This window comes from Pocillopora damicornis, chromosome 9, assembly GCF_964200805.1.
Source record: "Pocillopora damicornis chromosome 9, jaPocDami1.2, whole genome shotgun sequence".
Classification (NCBI taxonomy): Eukaryota; Metazoa; Cnidaria; class Anthozoa; order Scleractinia; family Pocilloporidae; genus Pocillopora; species Pocillopora damicornis.
In genome coordinates, this window is record NC_142678.1 from 3,584,248 (window position 1) to 3,605,278 (window position 21,031).

General features: G+C 37.3%; 3 protein-coding genes and 1 long non-coding RNA gene across 6 annotated transcripts in view; 1 reads left to right on the top strand and 3 right to left on the bottom strand.

The window, feature by feature from the left end:
* LOC149039648 (uncharacterized) overlaps positions 1-14,893 on the bottom strand; it is a 118,839-nt gene extending 103,946 nt beyond the window's left edge. Inside the window, exon 1 of the mRNA XM_089183542.1 lies at positions 14,755-14,893. The gene's annotated coding sequence lies outside the window, so the exon portion shown is untranslated. The remainder of the gene's footprint in view (positions 1-14,754) is intronic.
* Positions 1-20,975, bottom strand: part of LOC149039655 (uncharacterized) — a 34,599-nt gene extending 13,624 nt beyond the window's left edge. Inside the window, exons 1-2 of one of the 3 annotated variants that reach the window (XM_089183545.1) lie at positions 20,902-20,975; positions 20,251-20,298 (exon numbers count right to left, since the gene is read on the bottom strand). The gene's annotated coding sequence lies outside the window, so the exon portion shown is untranslated. Of the gene's footprint in view, positions 1-1,513; positions 1,592-1,798; positions 1,869-14,754; positions 14,890-20,250; positions 20,299-20,901 lie in introns of those variants that run through there. The other 2 variants (XM_089183544.1, XM_089183546.1) reach the window with 2 other exon arrangements.
* LOC149039656 (uncharacterized) lies at positions 3,072-5,193 on the top strand. The gene is made up of 3 exons (XR_016180045.1): positions 3,072-3,135; positions 4,689-4,781; positions 4,885-5,193. It is a non-coding gene; the product is annotated as an uncharacterized LOC149039656 (long non-coding RNA).
* Positions 7,219-14,889, bottom strand: LOC149039657 (uncharacterized). Its single transcript, XM_089183540.1, has 4 exons — positions 14,755-14,889; positions 10,287-14,235; positions 9,058-10,018; positions 7,219-8,141 (listed from the first exon to the last, which is right to left on the bottom strand). Exons 2-4 carry the CDS (start codon positions 14,185-14,187, stop codon positions 8,123-8,125), a joined length of 4,881 nt encoding a protein of 1,626 aa, XP_089039666.1. The 5' UTR covers positions 14,188-14,235; positions 14,755-14,889; the 3' UTR covers positions 7,219-8,122.
* Positions 20,976-21,031: the final 56 nt, after the last annotated feature.

Genomic DNA, 21,031 nt, shown 5'->3' on the forward strand with positions numbered 1-21,031 from the left:
GGAAAACACCTCATTGAATGAAATGTGCTTACCAAAGTAAAATGCGACTTAGCACTCAAGTTACTACAGAACTTATCATCTTAAAATTTATCATCTTTCTTATTCTCATATAATGCTTTCCAAATTGCTGATCCTTGCAGAATGAGAATAATGAACCTTTAGACCATGTATAATAAATCATTTAATCTTGGTATTTTTGGGTTATGCTATAAATGACACCAACAGGGTGGAGGGGGTAACTGAAAAGACAGAGAAATGTCAAAAGTGAAAATTAAAAGACAAAACTTTTAGTTTTCCTGTTACATATAGGGTAAACCAATAAACTGTAGCTTAAATTGCAGCTCTCAGAGCATTGATTGTTGTGAGATATCACCTGAACCAAAACAGTAATGAGACAAAAAGTCCCAAAAGTTGCAGGAGTGGTAAATCAAGTCTGATATTAGAGGGGACCATGATTTTAAAACTTCATTGTACAGATATTTCAATGACCTTTAAGTTATGAAAATTTCAGAAAAATTGATTAAATATTGAGCATGTAATGGCACCTTCTGCCATATTGCACTCTCATGCATAAAAGGGTTAAGATGTCCTCTCAAGCCAGAAGGTGGAGCATTGAAGTATAAAATGCAAAGACCTGGGCTCTAATTCAAACTATTTGGACACTGGCTTCAATTGAATACAGTGCATGACATACATGTGCATCTAGCTATACCAGTGGGGTGAATGTATGAGACACCAGATGAAACACTACAGTTCACAAACCTAACCAAGGGTTAAGATTATCTTAGGTTAAATTTTAGCAGACAGTTGCGACACTAAACTGCTATTGAACCTGATATCTGTGGCATGAAAACGCTTCCAGGATTCAAATTTTTAATGACAGTCCATATCATAGAATCAAAAGTGCTTCGCCTTACCACCAAACTAATGCCCTCCTATTATCTTAAAATAGAAATAATTTTTGGAATCACGCAATACAAATCATTGGAAATATAGATGCATGTGTATTTATATTTAAGTTGCTGTTTGTCCTACACATAAGTAGACATGGAACTTGAACAAACCGATCTTTAAAGGTATTGCCTGAGAGGGGAATGTTGAAGCTCTGAATTGACTACTGCATTAGGGAAAACTAAACTTAATTATACATTACTGCTCTGAGAAATCTGTCCAAGTTGCTGTTCTATTATACTAAAGTATGTCTGTGAAATATTCACCTTGGAAATTACAAACATTTTCAAGATCTACCAAACCCTCACCTGAGGACAGGAATATTGAGTACTAGACACTAAGCTCTTTAGAAGGTCTACTTTAAATCATTAATTCCTTGTAACAGTGGAAATTAATCAAAACTCGTGGAATCAATGGAAAAGCTTTCCTAAGAAAAATTACCACTGGAAGCGGCATAAAAGACTTGGATAGCTCACATCCACATTTCAACGGACACGGTACCTATCAATTAACTATATTATTTTCAACCGTACTCACTTATATCATCAAAAACGATGCTTACCTTTCGTAGATGATTTGAAATGGTTGTGTAGCCAACCTGATGACCCTGATTTGACTGATATTACCGTCAGCGCAAAGCCTATAAGACATCATTACAAAACACGTATGTTTATCACTTTTAAGCACAAAAACTTCACCGAAAAACTTATTCGAACCACAAACCACGAGAGTAGAAATCGAACGCAGAAACGAGCCTGATTCAAGTAAAAACCAGCCAAACTAACAAACATCAGGTATAAATATTTCTGAAAATGAATAGACAACTCATAATTGTAAGCTTACTAACCCCGCTGGTGAGAAAAAAGTCCAGTTTTACAGAGAGGAACAGTGGCAAACACGCCTCGTGGTAGAAAATGTGCTTACCGAAGCAAAGTGCAACTGCACTTGAGTTGAGTGCGGAGACTGGAACTAGCGCGGGATCTGACGGGCGAATACGAAGACAATTATCACAAAATAACATGCCTTCCTGACAGAAGTATGGTGGCCTACAGAGGACATGCTATCCACTTTTTAATTCAGTTTATTGCACGATGAATGATAAATTATCGCGGAATGAATGGGAAACTTGTTAGGTCCCATGTGATCGGGTGTCACGCCCGTTGTTTCTGTGGACGAAACGACAATAGTTGCAACAGTTGGAAAGTTCTTTCTTGGTCTGGAAATTTACAAACCTGCAATGTAATTAGAAAGATTAGATAATCCACACTTGTTCTCAGACACTGACAGCCATCTCTGAAAGTGTCTCTAAAGATTTCGTAAAATCAAGGGTTACTGTACAGATTCGCAGAGCTGTGTGTTGTAGAAATATTGCAAAAACGAACTATTGACCTGACAACATACCTCCTCAACACAAGCGACTAAATACAGGAATGGCTCCGACCTGTGATTGGATAATAAAAATAGTAAAAGTTAATAAGTTATAGCTTAACTCCTTGCTCGTGAGTATTGTTAACCGTGTGTCTCGAAGCGGAACAATGAAATATCAATGCGAGTGAAAACACCGATGTATCAAACAAGAAATGGTTACTTACGTAGCGAAGGGAAGGAAGCCTTTCTTGCTCAGCGAGGTCGTACAGCGATATTCCGGCGATGAAAAAGTCATGTGCTGACTAAACTCATTTATAATAAAGTTCAGATATAACGCGCGCTGTCATTGGTTGAAAGAGCGTGCTCTATGAGAGTATAGAGCATAGAGCTGAGCTAAAGCTGTCACGCCATCTGCCAATTGTACCATGTTCGACCTTTTCCGGGACTTCTTTTTAGCTCTTTTTCGATGATTGAAAGTGAAATTTCGGAACAAGCGAGCCGGCAAGTAGTAACAGAAGAACCAAATAAAGGTTTGTAAACATACCAGGCGCCGCTATTTACGTTATTAAAACGTGGGCAGATACGAAAATCCTCAGAGGAAAAACAAAATAGACATTCCGAGTTTTAAAGATTTTCACGCTCAGTTAGATTGCAAGCTTACGTACGGTAATGAAAATCAAACACAGCCAACACTCGTGTAGCGGCACCCGTGTTCCGCCCTTTTTTACGTCATGTATGCGTCGCGGATTTCTGCTCATGCGCGCTAGTTTTGTTATGTTATAGACCACGCGGACCGATGCTAGAGCCCGGAAAGGCGTAAGTTTTTACCTTTCTGCTTGCCGTTTTCCAGTTTTTCTGTATACCAACTGTACATCTGTATATCTAGTTTGACAGATTCACTTCTTTAGCGATTTGGAGATGTATTACGCGTGTGGATTTGTGATTAAAGCTATGATAATCTGTTCAAGTCAAATGTGTGTTTTGGATTTCGGACCCGCGCTGGCATAACTCGTATAGTCTATAGAGTTCAGAGTTCAAAAACAAAACAGAACAAAACAGAAATGATGAAAAATATAACCAAACTGGCATAATTGTTAAAATTCATACTAATCATGACGGTGTCTGAGCAAATATGATCATGCTGAAGTCCATCGCGGCTTACTTATCATGGCGATCTCCGGTCATCACAGTATAAGCAAGCCTCAGAAACTACATCGGCCGCCCTTCGAGTGAAAAAATAAGAGCTCGCTCTGATATCCTTTCCAATGTGTTGAGTGGAAAGTCACTTCAGTCACTGCAGCCGAGTTTTGCGGCGCTGTCATCCCGAGCGATCTTCATGTTCCGGTGAATTCGGCTGTCGTTCATTTAAAAAACACTCGCCTTGAACAGTTTGTTTTCTACCTTGTCATGTGAAAAAACCCGCGTGTTTTTATGAACCATAATTCGGCTGAAGTTCACTGAACATTTCACTTCAAATTCTGATTCAAAAACTTCAGGCAAAAGCGTTAAATTCGACCTGCCGAAGAACTGGGAAGAAACACTCGACTACGTCTCGTGTTTCTCCCTACACTTCTTTCGTGCTCTAGCCGCTTCCTGCGTGCTTTATAACAGAACAGAGCACAGTCAAGGCTTCTCTATTTGTTAATTAGTCAGTTCAGGCGGACGATCAGAGACTGGAGCCATTCCTGTATTTCACCGCTGACAGGAATAGCTCCGACTCAAACGTTTATTAATTTTTTTTTCAATAATTTTTTAATAATTTTTAAACAATTTTTTTAAAAAAAATTTTTAAAAATTTAAAACTAAACTAGTGAGCAGCGCTGTGCGAACAGTAGTTGTAAAACTTCTTTATTATCTGACGCGTTTCGTCTAACTGTCGTAAACTTCCTCAGGGAGTTTTACAAGTCAATACCAAACGCCTGTATTTATAAGCCATTGTTAGCGGCCAATGTGGGGGCTAATGACCATAAGGGCTTGGCTGGACCTACGAGCAGGAATAGGCAAAGCTGTGAACAATTTGAAAATTTCTTCTGAAAATTTTTAAGGCAAGGTGAGAAATATTTTTTTGAGCCACGGTTTGAGCTAAAAATTTTCAAATTTGAAAAATTGAAGCGTTTTTTTTACAGACGATGCCAGAAAGTAGTTGGCAAATTAGGTTAGGATGGCTCGTGTACTTTACAGAAAATGTGGTTTATGTTCTACTCATTCTTTCTTAAATTTAAGTGGTATAAATTCCTTGTCTAAAACAGTAGTGTGATACAATAGCAAACGAGATTTACTCGTTCCAATACAGCGTCATGTGATGAACAGCCTTCATTAATTTTAGAACAAGTTTTATAAAATCATTTTACTCTTTCTTGTTATGGCAGAAAACTGTTCGAAGATTGGTTGTACCATCACTGCAAACAGTCAAGGTTCTTCGACATGATTCAGTGCGAGAGCTACTGCAACTGGCTTGACTGGTAAGACGTTTTTTTGGTTTGGTTTGTTTTTTTTCCTTTTTTAGGTCTAGTGGAGTTGTTAGAAATTACCAAGCAAAATCAATCCGCGACTTTCTCCCTTTAGGTGTTGTGCAAAAAAAGATAAAGAGCCCGATGAATGGATTTGTCCATGTGAACAACAACCTAGAAAATCAGTTTTCCACGAAAAAAAACTTCCTCGATTGCGGCCAAGCCTTATTTCTCCAGCAGAGCACGCTGTAAATTAAAAACATTGGTCGCAGCGTCACGCAACATTGCGTGATTTTCCAAACGTGTCATGCAGTTGCTGCATTATTTTAAAACTTAGAAACTACATGGCCCTGTAGTAATAAAAGAGGGCTTCATTTGCAAGCACTGTAGACTACAACCTAATAAATCGCTCTTTCAGTTTTTATCTCAGTGTTTAAATTATTTAGCCAGAACGAAAAAAAAAATTAATATATGCATGAGTTGGAGCCATTCCTGTCTGCGGTGAAATACACGAATGGCTCCAGTCTCTGGTCGTCCGCCTAAAATGACTAAATGAGTTTTGTCAGCGGAGCTTGTCAGCGGATGACTTTTTCATCGCCGGAATATCACTGAACGACCTCGCTGAACAAGATAGACTCTGCCTTCTCTTCGTTATGTAAGTAGCCATTTCTTGTTTGACTCATCGGTGTTTTTACATTGGTATTTCATTGTTCCGCTTCGAGACACGCGGTGAACAATACTCACGAGCAACGAGTTAAGATATAACTTATTAACTTTTACTATTTTTATCATCCAATCACAGGTCGGAGCCATTCCTGCATTTAGTCGTTAGTCTCCTCAACTGTGACGCCCATTGTCATGCACGGAAACAACGTGCGTGACAGCAGATTACGTGAGACCTAACAAGTTTCCCATTTATCACGCGATAATTTCCATTTATCGTGCGATATTTTGATTTTATCGCGCGATAAAAGAACATGTGGCATGTCCTGTATGGGTCACCGTACAAAAGTCATTCTTGATCTTAATCACTCACTAATGTTATTACAGATTCCGTTCATGTAGATTATGTAGACAAAATCTGACAAGCCAAAATTTTTTTTTAAAAGCTGTCTATCGTTACGGCAAAGCTGATTTTCCATCATATCATGCGATAATATCGACTCGAGTACAACTAATTACATGCTGCAGTTGACATGCATATTCCTAAGATGAAGCTTAGCAGATATAAATCAGGACCACCTTGGATAGACAACGAATTTTTAAAGTTAGTAAGGAAAAAGAAAGCCCTATGGAAGTGACTAAAGGTGAATGGATCTGTTGAAACGACCTCTAAATTCAAGTTTTTGAGACAAGAGATTAAGATTCTAATCTCCTTCAAGTATAGTCCGTATTTGAAGTCCCTTTAAATGAGGTCGTTTGGATCGCTGACAGGGGATATGCGAACCTATGTAATGCATATTATAGATGTTGAGAACCAAACTGACATGTTTTGAGCAAGCAGCTTTTAACTATAGGGTTAAATACCTTTAACCCGTAAGAGCGATTGGCATCTAATTTCTCCTTAACCATTTACAACCTAAGATCAGTATGCATATTCTCCATACTGTTCTCTATACATTTCCTGAAGCGCTGTCAATGAGTATTTGTTAAAAAACCAAGAGCTTCATTAGTTGGTGATCATTTCACTGATTCTCGTAACCTTAATGTTTGATTCAGGGGTGATATTGTAAGGAGAAATTGAAAGCTGCTCACTTTTAGGGTTAAAGGGTTAAAAAATCACACCTGAATCATGAATAGAGAAAAGGATCACTAACTAAAGAGGCTCTCGATTGTTAAACAAATTCTTTGTTTAAGTACCTTGGGAAATAAATAATAAACATTAAGGAGAATATAGATTCTGATGTTAGGGTGTCCTCCTGTCAGTTCCCCAAGTTATAGACTGTGTGGTGACACCCTTAAATTTCAAGCTCTTACTTGGTGTAAAAGACACTGATGACGTTGAAAAATAGAGAACAAATAACTACAAAAAACCAAAAGAACGTTAACAAGGAAACCAGTATAAGCAATAGATTGATAATGCGATGTTCTGTTATGTGTCCTGTGTCTTTTATACCACGAAAGAGCAAAATTTTAGGAGGTGATTCAAATTAGGAATGGGTGAGGTATTTTCTACTCTTAATTTATAGGGTTTCCTGAGGTAAAAGTGTTTTGACTAGTTTATTTCATTAAGTATGCTTTGCATATGTTCGTTTGCATTTTAAATTTTTTTCTCATTTATAACTGCAAGGATATTAGAGAGGAAAATTTCCTGGTATTGCACCCTGGTGCGATTGACCATGCAACGATGCCCTGACACACGGACACCTTACCAACTGACTACTAACAGCCACCTACTGGAGGTTAGGGCTATGCCCACAGAATTTCACATCAACTGGACATTGAATCCTTCTCGGTTTTAATTTTATTGTAAAACTACTTCACTTTGAGTGACTACAGGCCCACCTTCCCGACAAAAGAAAGTATTTTAAAAAACAAAGTACCGATAATGTCTTCAAATTTCAAAAACATACACAAACTAATTTATATCCGAAAATCAGCGCATTGAATATCCTTTTTTTTTCTAAAAAATAATGTTGAAGAAACGATTCCTTTGCGGTCATTCTGGTTCCATCTTCAACCAGGCCGGTATAAGCTATGTACACATCCAATGGATATAAAGTTAGCTGGTTACCCACATTTGAAACTACCTCTTTCATTGGAAAAACACGAGAGAATCACAGGTGGTACCACAAGATATTTCTCTCTTTTTCTCCAACAGTCTTACGCTGTAAAAGTAATTTTGCAGAAAATGACTTTAGAACCTTTCTGAGCCTCAACGAAGAACTGTACAATTTGTCAATACCTTTTTCGTTTTCATAGAGGAATTGATCTCACGAGTTAAACGAGTCGCAAATCAACACTGAATGAAACGCTTGCTGCACTCCGCTTCCATAAAACAATTTTCTTAGCTTGTAGCTGGCTGATTAAACACCAAAAGAGCAATAAAATAGAGCGTTAAATGTTCGTCTTAAGTTTATACTAGGAACACTTCAAAATGTTTATAAGTCTCAAAAAAAATCTTTTGGCAGCGTGAACAGCTCTCCAACTTATCTATAGCCCTTTAAAGAAAAGTATAATTAAATCCTTAAAAAGCTTTGTCACTAAAATCATTCTTGTACTCGCTCCAACCTCGATCAGCGGTCTCTTCTGTTCAGAGGTCAGATCGTAACCACTCGAAAGCAAAGGAATCAGCGGAATACAGGTTTTCTGATCGACAATGTCTTTCCCAACTGTAAATCTATGTAGATGTCTTATTTTGGTAGGTTCAACCTAAGGTAAAAAATTCATCAATAGAAGTTAAGTCAAAGGCAACATCTTATAATAAGTAATAGAGTATTTTCAGTTGTATATTGTAGGTAAATTAACACCAAAACTGCATTTTTCAAGGGCATCTCTTTATTGGGTATTTTCATATGGCATCAGTCTCACTATTCGTCGATCAAAAAATCCTTCGCGTTGGTAAAAGCAAAAATCTTGCAAAGAAAGATAAAATATCGACGTGGTATCACCAAGTGTAACAGTAAAACACAGAAACGGGTTATTGAGAAAAGTTTGAAAAACAAAAAGTGTAAGAAAACGAGTAAACATATATGTAAACAAAAAAATTCAAGTTGACAATAGTTAATAATTATTCACCGTAGTGGAGGTTAGTGATGGTAGACATTAATCGAGGTTCAGATTTTAAAATCATTTTCACTCATAAAAAATTGTTGAATTTCCAAAATCGAGGAATTTTTTACTTTAGAAATCGTCTCTACCAGATATATTTGTCCTTAATATGTTTGTTGTTTTCGGAAATTGCAACAGTTATGATGAATTGGTAACAGGACTCTGTGTCGTCCAATTGTGTCTGTAACCATACTCGTGATTAGCAAATCAGACTCCCGCGGCTTTGCTGTCGTCCGATTTTGTTTATCACTCGTATGATTACAGAACGAATTGGACTCCATTCTGTCCTATTACCATTATTTATCATTAGTATCATCATAGTTATAATTATCATCATGACTGTTCTTACTACTACTGTTATCATTATTACTACATGTATCATCATTATTATTGTTATCATTATCACATTATTATTAGTAATATCATTATTGTTATAACTACTATTAATACTATTAACATTATATTATTATCCACATTATTCTTTTTCTGTCTTCAAATAAACTTTGTTTCAACTGACCTTTTCATGTTCGTCTTTTCTTTGTCGCCTGGCAGCTTCACTTGAATGATTTCAAAATGGTTCTCGGAGTTTTGAAGGCCGATTGCGACCAAGCGCTTACAAGGACAAACTGCAAAATTTCGACCTGCTCCTTCCTCTACAATTTCACTAAGGAGATCACCAGATATAACGTTGTATAATCGAAGACAAAAACCTGTTGAATCATTCAAGTCTACGATGCAGTCCTCGTTACTGATGAACTTAATATTATATCCATCCTTGTACTTCAATCGACAAATCACTTTTCCCGAAACTGCGTCGAGGACGTAAGAGCCAGTTTTACCAACACTGACGATGTATTCTTCAGCGGGAGAAAAAGTAACAGCTTGGCGAAGCCAGAGTCTATCAAACTGAAAAGGAATTTCCCATAGCACTCGGTTTTTATGCCACAGCTGCAGTAACTTTCCATCAGTGGTGGTTAGCACTTCACACTTGTTATTACATGCCAAAAATTCACCTTCAAAATTTGCAATGGTTGACACAATTTTTTCACTCGTTGTATCTAAAATGATCACTTCCCGTCTGCGATCATCGTCATTTGCCGTTTCCAAGGCGACTCGTTCCTCTGATAAGGGTACAACAACCCGGACAAAAAAGCCAGTCCACCTTTGCATACAAACAGACAACTCAGGGTTCCACAACTCAAGCGAGTAACTATTTGTTCGGAATAGGACACCTCTTTTGACGGGCACAAGACGAAAATGTAATCTCAAACATACCTTGCGACTAACAATTTTATTTAAAATATCGCCAGTCACAAGATTTATTCGCTGGATCCTTGTACCCATCATAGTATAGAGAAAGTCACCATTAACAGAGAAAGAAACCTGAGATACGGTATATGGTGGTTTAAAGTAATCATTTTTAACAAAACCGTTTTCCTCTATATCCTCAAGTAAAGGTCCCTGTTGTTCCTGATAATCTAGGATAGAGAGAACAGAATAAGGATTAAGGTAATTTATTGTTATCAACTGAGTTGATAACGTAAATTGGCCACCGTAAAGAGTTTAAAAGTTGACGTTTCAGCGTTAGCCCTTTGTCAATCGCTCTGACGAAGGGTTAACGCTCAGAACGTCAGCTTTTAAACTTTTTAAGGTGGCCAATTTACGTTATCAACTCAGTTGATAATACTAATTTACCCTGTTATACTCTCCCACTGACGCAGCATCACAGTTTGTTTAGAAACTTACCCCTTTTAGAGCAAGGATCAGCTCCACTCTCTGATAAGCTGCATAGATCAATTTCCAATAGTTTTGATGGTTCATCGAGTTTAACATCCGCCTCTAACGGGAAAAAAAGTTCCACATTCTTTTGTGGTGGGTCATTAAAATCCCTTCGTTCTCTCACAAGATCATCAAGTCCATCTCTCTTTTCCATAGAGTTGTTAAGTTCCATCGTCTGTTCCACTAAGCCACCGGGTTCAGATATCTGTTCGGGTGGGTCGTCAAGTTCAGCTCTCTGTTCCGATGGATGAACAACTTCAGCTCTCTCTCCTGACAGAACATCGATTTCAGCTTTCTGTTCCAGCATATCGTTGATTTCTGGTAGGTTATGTTCCGTTAGATCGTTATTTTTGGCTCTCTTTGTCGTATTGTCACCGAGTTCTGTGCTTCGTTCAATTAATTCGCTACTTCCACCTCTCCCCTCCCTTACGTCGTTAAGGCTCCACATTTCGATCACTTTACTGGGAGAGGAAACTCTTAATAACATCTGCTTATTCAGTACTAGTGCAAAATCCATAAATGGTGAGTATACACTATTTCTTCCAAATGGATACCAAAAAGGATCTCCTGATAAGAAGCCAATCTCATTGCAACTTTCAAATTCCGAGACGTATTGGAAGTTAATCGTCCTAGGAAAGCAGTTCCAATTATACTTTGACTCAGTGTTCTTGTCAATATCTAAACAAAAAAGCTTGGGCTTCGAAAACAAACCAACCTCATCCCCAGCCAAAACCAAACCGAATAAAAACCGGCAGTCAGGAGTTAACTTAACACACTGTGACAGAATAAAAGCCCGTATCAGAGTCTCAGATCCATCGTTCATGTCAATGAGGTATACGCAGTGGTCAGAATCAGCGATCGCCATCCGTCTTCCATCAGCAGACCAAGCAAAAGATACAATATCGCATTCGTGTGCAAAACAACGAATTTCGCTTCCATCTTTTAGACTCCATTGGACGACGCAATTCCCCCGGTTCAGACAGTCCGTCAGCATCGTGGTTTTGTTATGAGATATTGAACAAACTTTAAACCGGCACTTGCTCGCAGGGAAAAGAGGTTTCACGTCTCCGGCCAAGGTATAACCCTGACACAGAGTCCCTGATAGGATCAGGTTTAAGGTTGGATGGAAAACTACTGACCGGGAAAATCGGAAAAGGGAAGGCCGTCTGACATTTAGGTACCACCGAAAATTAATATTTGATACCAGCGCAGAACGTGTCCACATTAGCTGGGCAGTACAGAGCGACCACAGATGAGTTGTGCCATCGAAACACTCGCAAACCAGGTAGTCTAGATTTGGTGAGACATCAAAGCAGACCACGTAGTCTGAAGCAAAAAACCGCATTAGAGCATCTGGTCTTTTTTCATTCTTTCGCATGTATTCCATATATGGTAAGTCCACATATTTAGTGTTCAGCAGGCTTAATGCCTCCGCAGACAGTTCAGGTCCTCCTTTATTCAACAAGATTTGAAAGATGGCGTGAGGAATTTTTGATAGAGAACTTAAATGCTTCCGCAACAGCAACAATAACGTCTCAAGGGCTTCTCTGTAATTCTCTGACAAAGCATTTGTATTTTCCTTTTCTTGTACGCAAAGAACATCTTCAGTGGCTGCTATACTCTTCACAGTTAGCTTTGCATAGACCAATTCTAGGTCCAAAACATAATTCTTAACAATGTTGTCGAAGCTACATAGCCGAGCATTCTCTTCTACCTCAAGTATATGCTGAACACCATGCTGCAAGGCATACCTTGACGTCTGTTTCAGTGTTGAACTCTGGATCCCTTTAAGTTTCAAATCATCTAGTTCATCTCTGCAAAGCTTTGCAATGACGCGATGACATTCTTTTCCGCTAACAGTAAACTTCTTTTGCCTCGAAGTAGTCTCCTCAACCAGCCAGTCCTTGACTGACTTGTGAAACAAGTCAATGCACTCGCCCTCAATGGGTAGAAGAGCCGAGATACAATCAACTGCGTCTCGTACCTTTTGCTCATCAGCCGATGACCATTCTTTTGAAAGGAACAACTTATAAACAAACTCAACTGGTAATGGTTCTCTTGCTGCCACGATGGTATTTAAAAAATCAAAGAATTGCTCTTCGGTGATTCCCAGTTCTTTGTGCATTTCACTTTTCAGGCGTTTGAAATAGTCTTGATAAACGGAAGAAATACCTGATGGCAAGCCGCTGTTTATCACTTCAGCAGCACTCCCACGCGCAGCATTCTTCTTAATGAACTCTGTCAGGTAATAGGTATACAACATGACTCCTTCCGACTTTTCAACAAGCTTCTCTAAGATAGCATCTTGGCAATCGCATTGTAGAACATGTCCCAGTTGCTTTTGAAAGCAAAGCCTAACGTCCATCAAGTTTCCTTGATCGTTTGGGTTCAGCTGTATGGGATTTAAGTCTTGAATCTTCTCTGAGATGTTTATTTCAGGTCGCGTTGTTACCACAAATCGAATCCAATACGGAAGTGTCTTGAAGTAATCAGCAATCACATTTAAAAGCTCATTACGCCCCTGGTATTCACTTTCGTCTAAACCATCTATAACCATGAGATGGATAGAGCCTGGGTCTTTCAAATCTGAAAGAGGTTCTTTAAACAAGAATTCACACAGTTCTTCCACTTCCATGTCTCCAATTTCAACGCCCAGATTTCTCGACAACTGCTTCACGATAGACTTCTTGTACTCTGGCAGCGATTCGGAAAGCTGACAGGCTAACGACTGCAGCATCACTTTGGGATTCCTTCGGCGTGCCTTGTTATGCCGACAGAAGTGGCTCCCTGACAATCTTCCAACCTTTAACATCTTTTGGCACAAGACAGCTGAGATTACAGACTTTCCCATCCCCGCATTCCCACTAATAACAATCACTCTATTTGGAGAACTTTTGTCGGCTAACCAGCTCTCAACTACTTCAAGGATCGATAAACGAGTTCCCTCAACATATCTGCTTGCATAGTCATCTATATCACCTGAACTGTCAACCTTTGCCAGTTTCGTAAGGACTTCGTCACCTCTGATGCTCTCCTTCTCGTCATTCAAATTTTGAATGGTGTGCTGGGATGCCTCCTCCAAAGTTTGAAGCTTCTCACAGACTTTTTCAACTGTTAACTTGGTATCTTGAATGGCTTTACTGTCTTGAAGTTGGCTCTGGTGCACAATACTGACAGATTCTTGCAAGTTCTTCTGCAACTGATGAACTTCTACCAGCTTTACTTTACTTTCACCAACAGTTTGCAACACTTTGGTCTCCATATCCTTCAGCTGTGATTTTGTTTCTTTCTCAGAATCAGCCCACTCAAGCAACGCATCTAAGAACTCTTGCTCTCCACAATATTCAGCCTTCAATCTATCAATTTCTGCCTGCTGCAAGCCAAGAGCAACAAGAACAACGCTGATCTCCTGCCATAGAGTTGAGAAAGTTGGATCAGCAATACCAGTTGTGGTAACATGGCCATACAATTCATTGCGGTAAAACTTTATGCGAGCAAGATTTGCTTCAAGGGAGTTGTCACTTGGAGGTGGTTTGTTGTGCCACCCAGAGCGGGGTGGGTAGAGACCACAAATGTTGGTTAAGAGAAGGAATAAAAGAGTGATATCAAATGTTTGGGAGTCTGGAGGAGCACCGCTTAGAGGAAACAATAGATCCCATTGAGGTTTGTGTAGAATCCTTCTTCTCAACAGATTTTGAAGAGTCGAATAGTTTGCATTTAACGCGGTTGAAAGACTTGCTGGGGGATGATATCCATTGAAAATGCTCCTGAGAACTGTTGTTCCACCATCGATGAGAAGTCGGCTGAGCTTGGCTCCGTTTGTCTTCTCTACAGAACTGGCAAGAGGTGAAGGAGTGGCTAATGCCATATGATCCAAAATACAAAGATGGAGTCATCAGGTGTACCCGCGCGTTTTCTGAAAGAAACATTACAATTGGGTAATTGTTTCTCTTAGACATGTACTGGAAAGAGGAGCAAGACCTCTCTACTCTACTTATCAGTTTGACTCCTTTAACACTATTCTCATATTCTCCATACTTTCTTTACACATTTCCTAAGGTGCTGACAAGGAGATTTTGTTTACTGATCAAAAGGTTCTCTTTAATTAATAATCATTTCCTTCATTCTCATGACCTTGATGTGTGATCCAGGGATGATATTGTAGGGAGAAGTTAGATGCTGGTCACTCTTAGGGTTCAAAGGGTTAAAGAAACCTGTCATCTTTAGAGTATCAGGGATTGTTTTTGTGCTCTGAAGGAATAAAATACCTATATAATCGTGTCTCTATAGAAGTTTATTGACTAAAATATTATAAACTTATCATCAAATCTGCGCTGTATATATAATGATAATTACAAATTACAATACTCCAGGTATCTTCAGTTCATACTCATATGATAATAATAATTATTATTTGACAGCCTAATATGGTTACCTGAGCTCCCCCACACACCATTTGCAATCCTTTGTTGATCACATTTTGGTAATGTCACAATGGTATTCCAAAAGCCAGCTGATTGGTCAGACAAGGAGCCAGCTGAAGGAATAAAGTATTTGGGATCAGAGATTCCTGAAAAAAATCAAATCACATAACAAAAGTTATTAATAGTATTTCACCACTGAACCACTCAAAATGTTAACCGAAGGCTTTTGTAATGACAACAAATTCACTGCTCAATAGAACACAGGAATGAAAATGATCAAAAATTTAATTCAAAATTTAATGCAGTTAAATACTGACAACAATTTTTAAAATTTTGCTTGTCAGTGTTTTCACTTTAGGGAAATAATTTAACATATATGACTGAGTTCCCTTAGCATTGGTTTACACCAGCAACAGAAGCATTACAAGCCAAGTCTAGAGCGGGGTCTTAAGTTAAAAGAGGAAGGAAGTTTTTAGAGAGTATGTCATAATACCCCATCAAAACTACTGCCACTAGAAGGGCATGGAAGCCTAAATCTCTCTTGTTATCGACCAACAGGAAACTCCAAAGAGCTAATGTTGGGTCAGAAGAGGTACCCCACTACTTTTGACTGTTCATAAGCCACAATGACATTTTCCTTATAAAATAACCACATTACATGTAACAGGATCACACACAAAGAGAGTGAACATTTTCTTACTGTTGGTTATGTACACATTCTGTATTGTGACCTTGACAGCATAACCCAAGCAAGAGCAACATATCTTATGAAATGAAACCCATGAAAATTTCTTATGCAATACTTTCAAAGAAAAAATTACTATTTTTTTACCTTTTCTAGCATATTTAACAAGCAAACATTGCATTGCAATGTATTGTGCTCATCACAATTAATTCAGACCTGGCCAATTTTTTATTTTCAGAACTTTTAACCCTTTACACCCTAACATCAGTATGTATATTCTCCTTACAGTTATCTAAACATTTCCTATGATGCTGAAAGGAGAATTTGCTTAACAATCAAGAGCTTCTACAGTTGGTGATTACCTCTTTTATCCTTATAACCTTAATGTTTGATTCACAGGTGATATTGTGGGAGGAAATTTGATGCTGATCACAACTGGGAGTTAAAAAGTTAAATGTATAATTTCCACTTGTTCTTAGTTTTTTACTTTCATAGTTCTGTGACACTTTTTTGAGGTTGTGGAACACTTGTAACATGAGCCTCTGGGCAATGATAAGTTGGTTAATTAAAGCCCTCTCAGGTGGGCATTACTATAGATATTCAGCTGTAAGAAGTTTCCAGTTATATTAAGAACCCATAACTTGAAAAATTGACAATGTCTACAAGTCGGTTAAAAGACCCATAAATAGTCTTGGTGATTCACATATGCACAGTAAGATGGAAAATTCTGTCAACAGACTTAAAGTAAAGCAAAAAATCAATTTAAATCATAAACAAACACTGTGACAAAGCTGCACCAAAATACTTTGCTACAAGATGCACTCTGAGTTTAGCATGTATTTTCTGTGGGAAAGGAAAAACAGTGCACCTTAAAACCAAATACCTCTCGCATGAGTTAAACTGTAGATGGGAATTTTGAAGTGAACATGAACATGAAAGTTTTTTTAAACACTCCAGGTATAAACCTTTTCCCAAAGCAGAATAATGAACAATCTTCATTCTGCTACAAAATCAAAATTTATCATCTTTCTCATTCTCATATGATGCTTTCCAAATTGTTGATCCTGGCAGAATGCAGTATGGCATGTCACATATGAACTAAACTTTGGCTTGGCTTGTTTTACTGCCAGAAGGAAATGCCAAATTTTTAAAATTAGAATAATGAACCTTTAGACCACATATAATAAATCATTGGAAAGGTATTTTTGGGTTATGCTATAAATGACACCAACAGGTGTGGAGGTGGTAACTGAAAAGACAGAGAAGTGTCAAAAGTGAAAAAAAAAATGTTGTTTTTGCTTTCCTGGTACATATAGGGTATACCAGTAACCGGAACTTAAATTGCAGCTCTCATAGCATTGATTGTTGTAAGATATCACCTCTACCAAAACAGCACAAAGACAACAATGACCTTTAGATTGGGAAAATTTCAGGAACTAAGATTATATACTGAGCATGTAATAACATCTTGTGCCCACTCTCAGGCAATAAAGGGTTTAAATATTTTCTCAAGCCAGAAGGTGGAGCATTGAGGCATAAAATGCAAAGACCTGGGGTCTAATTCAAACTATTTGGACACTGGCTTTAATAAAATGTAAGGCATGACATACATGACTGTACACGGGCAACTAGTTACACCAGCAGGGTGAATGTATGAAACACAGGATGAAACAGTACAGTTCAAAAACCTAACCCTCGCTTAAGATTAACTTGGGTCACATTTTAGCACATGGTTTTGAAGCTAAACTGCCATTGAACCAAACTGATATCTGTGACATGAAAATGCTTCCAGGATTCAACTTTTAAATGATTGTCCATATCATAAAATCAAAAGTGCTTTGCCTTACCACCAAACCAATATCCTAAATATTATCTTAAAATAGAAATCATTTTTGGAATGACATGATGTAAATTACTGGAAACATACAAATGCACAAGGTGTATTTATGTTTAAGTTGCTGCAGCTTATCCTACATATAGGCAGACATGGAACTTGAACAAACCAATCTTCAAAAGTTTAAATGCCAGGGGTATTGCCTGGGAGGGGAATGTTGAAGCTCTGAACTGAATTCTGCATCAGGGAAAGCTAAACTTAATACATTACTGCTTAGAGAAATCTATCTACTTTGCTGTTCCCTTTTACTAAAAGTAAGTCTATGAAATATTCCCTACTGAAATCATAAAAATTTTCAAGATCTACCAAACCCTCACCTAAGTACAGGGGTATTGAGTCTTATGCTCTATGCTCTTTAGCAGTTCTACTTTAATTAATTAATTCCTTGTAACAGAAGAAATCAATCAAAACTCATGGAAAGTAAAGTCCAAAAAATAAAACATCACTTTAAGCAACTAATTCTGTATTTAAAAATTTCCAATTGAAAGTTATGACGTTTGCATTTTTTCTGGTCATGTTCCTCTATTTGGGAAAATGGCCATTTCATCTGAAAATCTAAAGCTAAGGATGTTTCATGAAATAACAAAACATGATAAAATCTACATAAAACATGATCACAGGAATATAAACCAAATCATTTGGCTGATATCAATAGATGTGCCTGGGGAAAAACCTTTTCTTACAGTTGGTTTTGCACACATTCAATATTGTGATCTTGACAACATAACCCAAGCAAGAGCAACATATTGTACTAAATGAAACCCATGAAAATTTCTCATGCGATACTGACTTTTACGGAAAAAACAAATTTTTTCATCTTTCTTGGCATATTTAATTAGCAAATATTATATTGCAAATTCTATTGTGCTCATCAAAATTACCTTAGATAAGGCTAATTGATTATGGTAAAAATATCCTTTTTCTTCTCAGAACTTTTAACCCTTTACACCCTAACATCAGTATGTACATTCTCCTTACAATTATCTAAACATTTCCTATGATGCTAAAAGGAGAATTTGCTTAACAATCAAGAGCTTCTACAGTTGGTGATTATCTCTTTTATCCTCATAACCTTTATGTTTAATTCACAGGTGATATTCTAGGGGGAAATTTGATGCTGATCACAATTGGAGGTTAAAAAGTTAAATGTGTACCACTTGTTCTTAGTTTTTTTTACCTGCATAGTTCTGTGACACTTTTTTGGGCAGTAATACATTGGTTAATTAAAGCCCTCTCAGGTGGGCAATATTGTATTTATTCAGCTGTAATAAGTTTCCAGTTGCGACAATAACCCGAAACTTGAGAAATTGACAATGTCAACATGTCAGTTAAAAGACCCATCATCAGTCTTAGTGGTTCACACATGCACAGTGAGAGAGAAAATTCTGTCAACCAACTTAGAGTAAAGCTAAAAATCAATTTAAATGATGAACAAACACTGTGAAAAGGATGCACCAAAACACTTTGACATAAGATGCACTCCCAGTTTTAGATCTTTTTTCCATGGGAAAGGAAAATTTTCAGTGCACCTAACAAACAAATAACCATCATACAATAATCTGTATATTGATCCTTGCAAATGAGTAGCACTTTAGATTGTCATTTTGAAGTGTACATTAAATTCTTTTTTAAAACAAATCCCACAGCAAAGCAATGAATAATCTTCATTCCACGACAAAATCAAAATTTATCATCTTTCTTATTCTCACATGATGCTTTGCAAATAGCTGATCCTTGCAGAATACAGTAGGCATGTCACATATGAACTTAATTCTGGCCTACTTTGTTTTACTGCCAGAAAGAAATGCCAAATTTTTTTAAAATGAGAATAATGAACCTTTAGATCAAGTGTAATAAATCATATAAAAGGTATTTTTGGGTTATGTTATAAATGACACCAACAGGTGTGGAGGTGGTAACTGAAAAGATAGAGAAGTGTCAAGACTGAAAAATGGAAAACAAAACTTTTCTTTTTCCAGGTACATATAGGGTATACCACTAAACTACAGCTTAAATTGCAGTTCTCAGAGCATCCATTGTTATAAGATATCAACTCAACCAAAACAGTACAGAGAAAAAAGTTCTAAAAGTTGCAGGAGTGGTATATCAAGTATTGGAGGGGGCCTTGATTTTATATCTTTAATGTGCAGATCTTTCTAGGACCTTTTAGTTGTGAAAATTTCAGAAAAATGATGAAATATTGAGCATGTAATGGTATCTTTTGCCATATGGCACTCTCAAGCATTTAAGAGTTAAAATGTTCTCTCAAGCCAGAGGGTAAGGCATTGAACCATGAAATGCCAAGACCTAGGGTCTAACTCAAACTATTTGGACACTGGCTTCAATAAAATGCATGGTATGACATATATTTGCATCTAGTTACACCAGTGGGGTGAATGTAGGAGACAAGATGAAACACTACAGTTCTCAAACCTAACCCTGGGTTAAGATTAACTTGGGTCAAATTTTGGCACACAGTTGTGAAGCTAAAATGCTATTGAACCAGATGTCTGTGGCATGAAAATGCTTCAAGGATTCAAGTTTTTCATGACTGTCCATATCATAGAATCAAAACTGTTTTGCCTCACCACCAAACTAATCATAGAAATTATTTTTGGAATCACGCAATGTAAATTATTGGAAATATAGATGCATGTGTATTTATGTTTAAGTTGCTGTTTGTCCTACACATAAGTAGACAAGGAACTTGAACAAACCAATCTTCAAAAGTTTAAATGCCAGGGGTATTGCCTGGGAGGGGAATGTTGAAGCTCTGAATTGATTATGCTGCATAAGAGAAAACTAAACCTAATACATTACTGCTCAGAGAAATCTGTCCAATTTGCTAACTTCCATTATACTAAGGTATGTCTGTGAAATATTCACCACTGAAATTATAAATATTTTCAAGATCTACCAAACCCTCACCTGAGGACAGGATTATTGAGTCCTATGCACTAAGCAATGATTTGTCACCTGAATTAAAATCAATTATGTCATCATTAATATTTAAATCAAAAATAGGAGAATTTTTTAAATGATTTTTCATCATCACACATACATATTTAGTTTCTTTAATAATTATCTTCAATTATGATTGAGATTTTAGTTTTACTTAAGTTTTATTCACTTCAGTATTGTTTTGTATAATTTACTAGGATCAGCAATTGCTGATGGGTTTACCCTGGCTAAAGATGTAATTATCATTATATCAGCAGTGTTACACATCTTAATGCTATGAATCCTAATGGCACAGTAGGGTGCTAAGCATAGCCTAGAGGCCATGTCATAAATTAACCTAATTTCCTAGTCAATATCTATCCATATAAATACTTATATAATTATATATTATTATTATTATTTTTATCATCATTATTATTATTACATAAAACACGAAGGAATGTAAACCAAATCACTTGGTTGATATCAATAGGAAAGCGTTCCTAGGGAAAATTACTTTTGGAAGCGGCATGAAAGACTGAGATTGGCTCACATCCACATTTCAACCGACACGGTAGCAGTCAATTGGGTGTATTATTTTCAATCGTACTCACTTGTATCATCAAAAACGATGCTTACCTTTAGTAGATGATTTAAAATGGTTGTGTAGCCAACCTGATGATCCTGATTTCTCTGATATTACCTTCAGCGCAAAGCCTAGAAGAAATCATTACGAAACACTTATGTCACCGAAAAACTGATGTAAATC

Bases quoted from the DNA above. Each gene is read 5' to 3' on its own strand.
- LOC149039657 (XM_089183540.1), bottom strand. From the start codon at position 14,187: ATGGCATTAGCCACTCCTTCACCTCTTGCCAGTTCTGTAGAGAAGACA. The intron at 10,019-10,286 runs GTAAGTTTCTAA...TCTCTATCCTAG, and splicing joins TGATCCTTGCTCTAAAAGGG to ATTATCAGGAACAACAGGGA.